A 7,822-nucleotide genomic window follows, 5' to 3' on the forward strand; every position below is an offset into this window, starting at 1 on the left:
TTGTGTCCCCTGGAAACATTTCCCTTGTGGTCTGTGCTATTTGCAGCGCATTTCTGTATTTAGTTGTGTTGTGAACTTTTGGATCATGTTTCTGTATTTGGTTGTGTTGTGAGTATTTGGAGCACACATGTGTTGTGAAACTGATTAAGATGTTTTATTAATTTGCGGGTGTTTTTGTATTTGCATGTGTTTTCTTCAGTTGCAGCGCGTTGAGCTCTATCAGCCACCGTAGATCTCCATCCCTAAAGGATGGGGAAAGTGAATGGTTGTGGTATTTTTTCAAAGTACATGTTTAGTCTTAATAGTACACAACCACCACTGAAACACTATATTATTGACATGAACAGGTTTAGTAATGCATGGCAAAGGCCTTGACAGAAATAGGAACACAATCCTAGTCAAGAAGAGTCTCATAATTGTGGAAGTGGGATTTTATCCCTATGAATACATTTGCAATACAGTGCCTTGAATTTTCCCCCATAATTGTTTATGACTGAGAACCAACCGAAGAGCACATTCTGGAGTATTTTTTTCCTTCCAGCAAGCAATGTTCCAAGATATCTGATAATTTTTCTCTTAACATTGATAATTGCGCAGTTTTCCCTTCTCCTCAGGTCAGGAGTTTGGTTGTGATTCTCAATAGCACTCTCTCTTTTCAAACTCATATTAATAATGTCACTCGATCTGCATATTTTAATTTACGTAGCATTAACCGTAATCGACCGTCTCTCTCACCTACTAGTGCAGCCATTCTCGTTAATACACTGGTTACATCCCATATTGATTATTGTAATTCTCTTCTAGTTGGTCTTCCTCTTAAATCTATACATAAACTTCAATTGGCTCAGAACGCTGCTGCTCGTATCATCACCAGATCCCCTTATATTAATCATATTACTCCAGTCCGTCATCAGCTTCATTGGCTCCCGGTAAAATATCAAATTGATTTTAAGATTATGTTTTTGACCTTTAAGGTCATTCATAATCTTGCTCCACGGTACCTTGCCGACCTTCTTCAGATTTATAAACCGAGCCGTACTCTTAGGTCTTCTTCTTCTGTTCTCCTTACTGTACCTCGTTTGACCAGCATGGGTTTCAGAGCCTTTAGTCGTTCAGCTCCCAGACTCTGGAACTCTCTTCCATCTGGCATCCGTGATAGTGAATCGCTTTCCATCTTTAAATCTCAGCTTAAGACACATCTTTTTAAACTGGCTTATTCCTTGTGATCTTTCCTTCTCAATTTTTTCTAGTTTGTTTTTGTACTCTGATTTTATATGAAGTAACTATAGTTGTAACTTTTCATATTTATTGTTGTAATGTTTAATCATGTTTTGTGAGTTGACCTTGAGTGTCCAGAAAGTCGCCTATATGGTAAATGGACTGCATTTATATAGCGCTTTCACAGACCGAATGGCCACCAAAGCGCTTTACATAGTTGCCTCACATTCACCCATTCACCCACTCATTCATACACCGACGGCGGTGTCAGCCATGCAAGGCGCCACCCAGCTCGTCGGGAGCAGTTGGGGTTAGGTGTCTTGCTCATGGACACCTCGACACTTGGTCAGGTGGAACCGGGGATTGAACCACCAACCTTTCGGTTTGTAGATAACCTACATGAACCACTGAGCCACTGTGTTTATTATTATTATTATTATTATTATTATTATTATTATATCTCACTCTGAATGTCTGAGACAAACAAGTTATTTCCAAGTTGCTTTCCTCACATATTTGAGGAGCCTCAAAAGGGAAAAGCATAAATATATATATATATATATGAGGTCTCATCACTCAAAGCTCCTGCCAAAGTCATTATGCATGACCAGAATTATTTAAACAGTTTGTTTGAAATAACATATAATTTGTTATAATTCTTTTACAGACTTTCTGATCATTTTACTTACGATTCTGCCAGTTCTCCTCATTCTGCTCATCTGTGTTATTGTAGCAACCAGAAAAAGGTACGTCTTTTTTAGATAGATATTTTTTAGAGATATTACAAATAAATATATATTAAAATACTATAGATATATTAAAATACACATCTGTCACAATACCCACACCTGTGGTTTTTGTACTATTTGTGTTACGTGTTTCTGGGAGTTTTGGCCACCGAAATGAACTGTGGTATACACTAAACAGCACTTTGATGTTGTACTAGGGTTAGTGTTGATATTTGTCACACTGTAAAAAAAAAAAAATGTAAGCCCATACAACAACAAAAATCTTGGTACTAATTTCCCCTAGCTTTTTCTTGTTGACTCAACTTTTGTGAATAACAGTTATATGAACTGAAAATAAGTTGTATGTGGAAACAACAAAAAAAGGTTTAGTTGAGTCAACTTGACATTATTTATTTTCTGGAGAGATGCAACTATTCTCTGACAAATCTTTTGTAGTTGAGCCAATTCAACATATTTTGTCTATCAAAAGCATTTGGTAACCCTTTTGGTGATGAGCGTTTCCTATGAATGTATTTTTGGTGCAAAACAACTGAACGCCTGTGACAGTGAAATTTGTAGTTGTAGAGAATAGCCACACATGTGTATCAGTAAATTTGAAGTCACACAGAGAAACATTTTAAGAGTTGCAAACTTGCAGACTTTTTTTCTCCCCCACAAACACCACACAGTTACACCTTCTCAAATTCTTCACTGCAGGCACACACATCTACGGAGCCCCCTAGTCCCACTTTGTCAAAAAAATGTATTATTACTATCTTGTGGCCTCAAGATAGTAACTCGTGGCCTCGAGATAGGTGTATATAAAAGGAGTATGCACAATGGAGCAGCTTTTGATTGATTTTGGAGTATATGGGGGGGAAGGGCGCAAGAGATATCACGCAACACCTGAAATAAAGCTTGCCACAAAGAACCAGCAAAAGTAATGATTATGCATGAAACATTTTAATTGTTTATTAATAAACTAGTTTTTTCTATGTCAGTGGGTGCAAAGATAATGTTGACGATGAAGACTCGCCATCTTCGCAGTATTAACGCGCCTATAGAGAGAAATCCACACTTCATATGAATTAGCCTACATACGCAGAGAGTAGCCAATTTCTATTAGTTTTTAATTGCTTTGTTTAAAAATAGACATTTCGAGCTTTCTATAGATATTCTTCTCAGGTCTGAGTTTCGGTTGATTTATGAGACGCACTCCAGGTCACGCGCCGCAGCTCCGTGTCCTGATTATATTGTCTACTATATTTGCTTCTTATTTATTAATCCAGGCAAATTTGTTGGTGAAACATTGATTAAAATGAAAATACAATTTATACAAAACGAAATTTTCAAGCAAAAATAATATTCGAAGATCGCTGGGTATTATTTGATTATTATTAGAAAATCGCACCCCTCCCCCACATGCACGCACACATGCATGTATAGGCCACAGCTATACAGCGGAGCGGTGTGACGCTTACATATAAGTTAAAACACTTACAAATACATTTCATATTTATGTTTAAATAATGCAATGTTATTTTTTTAATTTAATTTATGTTGATTATATGAAAAGGGAACCACATGAGATGAGTAGGCTAAGATAGGATCATAAGATGCCCAATATATCAGAAAACATTAAGAATGGGTCAGACATGATTTTGACCACTTATTAAGTTGTGTTTTGTAGAAAGCCTTTCTTTAAAGTGAATTTCGTTTTGTATAAATTGTATTTTCATTTTAATCAATGTTTCATCAACAAATTTGCCCGGAAATTTGCCCCCCACATTTCAAACCAAACTGTCGCCCGTGCATAAACAATCCTGAAAACATATGCTCCATAACGATTTCCACACTTCATTAAACAACACAACCATTTTCAACTGTGATCATAATCATAAATGTTTCTTGAGCAGCAAATCCGTATTAGAATGATTTCTGAAGGCTCGTGTGACACTGAAATCTTGAGTAATGAGCTCTGCCATCACAATACATTCTTTTAAAACATTAAAATAGAAAACCTTCACATATTTATAATATTTCACAATACTACAGTTTTTCAGATAATGTAGTCTTGGTACCCTACCTAGAACCTTACTAATACCAAACCGTTGAACAATAGTGTATATATTATTATATCTAAGCCAGCACAAGCACACCTTGCAACCAAAACATTAAAAAAATAGTGTTACATTATTTTGCCAGTATGTATATTTGTAAATATAATTATTTTAGAACATCAAATTGGTTGCTCATTATATTCCATAAAAGAAGTGTTTTTTACCTCATTTACAGTAACCTAGTTGTACCAAATGTAATTTATCCACTTTTGTCCATACAATTTTGTTTATTCCAAATTGTACTTAAGTATTAAAGCAACACATTCATGCTTCTGTGTGGTCTTAAATTATTTGGCTTATTTAAATGAACAAGAATTTAAGAACAATCACACCAGGATATATTTGTAAAAAAAAGTGTTTGCCCATAGATACATTTATGAGGGTTTATTTAATTTATTGCAATCAACAAATGATAACAATTAGTAAAATACACAGTTTTAAAGCTTCACAAGGTGCAATTTATACAACGAGTTAAAGTTTGCTGTAATTTATATAGGCCTACAAAAGTGAATGCCTGCAATCATTCAGTCATTGACGAATGCACAAAATGTGCAAATTAATAAAAACATTATGAACTTTACGAAACGATACACAATTGTAGTTTAAGTTCGCGCTGAAACTATATTTACCTTTTTTGAAATAACCCATTAAACCTGTGAGAAACGAGGAGTGAACCTCTGAGTGAACTAAAATGAGCAGTTCGACACGCGCACACACGCTCGGGAAACTCATGAATATTCATGTAGGCTCTGCCCACTGCCTCTACAGATGCACAATATTCATGTTGGCTCCGCCCACTGCCTCTACAGATGCACAATATTCATGTAGGCTCCGCCCACTGTCTCTACAGATGCACAATATTCATGTAGGCTCCGCCCACTGCCTCTACAGATGCACAATATTCATGTTGGCTCCGCCCACTGCCTCTACAGATGCACAATATTCATGTAGGCTCCGCCCACTGCCTCTACAGATGCACAATATTCATGTAGGCTCCGCCCACTGCCTCTACAGATGCACAATATTCATGTAGGCTCCGCCCACTGCCTCTACAGATGCACAATATTCATGTAGGCTCTGCCCACTGCCTCTACAGATGCACAATATTCATGTAGGCTCTGCCCACTGCCTCTACAGATGCACAATATTCATGTTGGCTCCGCCCACTGCCTCTACAGATGCACAATATTCATGTAGGCTCCGCCCACTGTCTCTACAGATGCACAATATTCATGTAGGCTCCGCCCACTGCCTCTACAGATGCACAATATTCATGTTGGCTCCGCCCACTGCCTCTACAGATGCACAATATTCATGTAGGCTCTGCCCACTGCCTCTACAGATGCACAATATTCATGTTGGCTCCGCCCACTGCCTCTACAGATGCACAATATTCATGTAGGCTCCGCCCACTGTCTCTACAGATGCACAATATTCATGTAGGCTCTGCCCACTGCCTCTACAGATGCACAATATTCATGTAGGCTCCGCCCACTGCCTCTACAGATGCACAATATTCATGTAGGCTCTGCCCACTGCCTCTACAGATGCACAATATTCATGTAGGCTCTGCCCACTGCCTTTACAGATGCACAATATTCATTTAGGCTCTGCCCACTGCCTCTACAGATGCATAATATTCATGTTGGCTCCACCCACTGCCTCTACAGGCGCACAATATTCATGTAGGCTCCGCCCACTGCCTCTACAGATGCAAAATATTCATGTAGGCTCCACCCACTGTCTCTACAGATGCACAATATTCATGTAGGCTCCGCCCACTGCCTCTACAGATGCACAATATTCATGTAGGCTCCACCCACTGCCTCTACAGATGCACAATATTCATGTTGGCTCCGCCCAATGCCTCTACAGATGCACAATATTCATGTAGGCTCCGCCCACTGCCTCTACAGATGCACAATATTCATGTAGGCTCCGCCCACTGCCTCTACAGATGCACAATATTCATGTAGGCTCCGCCCACTGCCTCTACAGATGCACAATATTCATGTAGGCTCCGCCCACTGCCTCTACAGATGCACAATATTCATGTTGGCTCCGCCCACTGCCTCTACAGATGCACAATATTCATGTAGGCTCCGCCCACTGCCTCTACAGATGCACAATATTCATGTTGGCTCCGCCCACTGCCTCTACAGATGCACAATATTCATGTAGGCTCCGCCCACTGCCTCTACAGATGCACAATATTCATGTAGGCTCCGCCCACTGCCTCTACAGATGCACAATATTCATGTAGGCTCCGCCCACTGCCTCTACAGATGCACAGTTGTCAGTTTTGCTCCACATTTCACGAGATATATGGTGCAAAAGGGAGAGCGCGCGAAACTTGTCACTTGAAAACGAAAAACAGTGTTTGAGATTCGTCGCAGCAGATTCAAGCAGCTGTAGTTATGTACTTGTGTTTGTGCTAGAAAAATACACAAGATATTTGTGAGAAAATATTCTACAAGTGTGCAACTCTCATTGGATGAATTCACACACTGATTTGCGGATGAGCAAAATTTCTCTGTGACTTCACATTTTTTGATGCGGCTGTTTAAACGCGTTTTGCACCATATTCACTGCAGCAACTGTGGTAAAAATGTGAGAGCACGAGTTTATTAATTTTTATGATTTGTAGAACAGGATTTGTGCTCCTGCAATGAAGAATTTGAGAAGGTGTAACTGCTGTGTTGTGTTTGTGGGAGAGAAAAAAAAGTCTACAAGTTTGCAACTCTTAAAACATTTCTCTCTGTGACACTGTCACAGGCGTTCAGCTGTTTTGCACCAAAAATTGCACCCTTCATAGTTTCCTTTGGTTGGTCAGTTTGACACTTGGCTTTTTTGTGAGTTTGTGGTCTTTGTAACAGTGTTTAGAAAATCACATCATTTGTTGCTAAGAAAGAAAGAAACCAAAATGATCAAGTTTTCAGCCTCATAAACTAGAATAAATTCCTAATGTTATTTCTGACCAAAAGTGATTATTTTCTCTATTAAAATTTTACCAGCAAAACTTTCTTGCAGCAGATCAGACATTCTGAAATCGGATTTTAAAATACATTATGGGGAAAAAAGGCTTTTGACACATTAGACTGATTAGTTGCATAAACGTTGTGTTGGTAAACGTATTGGTCTCATATATTATTCACAAACAATATCTTTTGATCAGGAATAAGAGTAGTGAACTATTCCCTTTATGATGCTGTTATCTGTGTCTCCTGATCTATTTTTTATGGCTTTCTTTAAAAACAAATTATGTGTTTTGCTAAACACTGTTACAAAGACCATAACTCACATAAAATCCCAAGAGTCAAACTGACTAACTCAAGGAAACGCTCATCACCAAAATGGTGACCAAACATTTTCAATAAAAAAGCTACATCTGAACCTGTTTATTCTTAATAAGTAACTTATAAATAACTTCTGATTCCAATAGACAAAAAATGTTGAATTGGCTCAACTACAAAGGATTTGTAACAGAATAGTTGTGTCACCGGGTGAGACAAAGAGGAACCTCAAAACCGGGATTTGTTGCTCGGGGGAGCGACTTCCGGTGTAACACCGGGCCGGTTCCGTTGGCATGTAATGGCCGCCAGTGTTGACGAGCGCCAGCTGTGGACACTAATCAGGCCGTTATCGGTGAACATATGCGGGAAGAGGCATATATAAGGAGAAGTTTGAAGACATAGGTCATTGGTTCTTGGGGGGTGGGGGAGTTTTCTTGGTGCCTGGGGTTTCCACGTTGGGTTC

At 38.9% G+C, this 7,822-nt stretch overlaps 1 protein-coding gene across 1 annotated transcript in view; it reads left to right on the forward strand.

Annotated features, from left to right (window-relative positions):
• Nucleotides 1-7,822, forward strand: part of LOC143752291 (uncharacterized) — a 50,439-nt gene that overhangs the window by 39,980 nt on the left and 2,637 nt on the right. The window contains exon 7 of the mRNA XM_077245423.1: nucleotides 1,886-1,964. Coding sequence (XP_077101538.1) covers nucleotides 1,886-1,964 — 79 coding nt within the window. The remainder of the gene's footprint in view (nucleotides 1-1,885; nucleotides 1,965-7,822) is intronic.

This window comes from Siphateles boraxobius, unplaced genomic scaffold (genome assembly GCF_051911475.1).
Source record: "Siphateles boraxobius isolate OS27281-9 unplaced genomic scaffold, OSU_SipBor_1 102, whole genome shotgun sequence".
NCBI classification, from domain to species: Eukaryota; Metazoa; Chordata; class Actinopteri; order Cypriniformes; family Leuciscidae; genus Siphateles; species Siphateles boraxobius.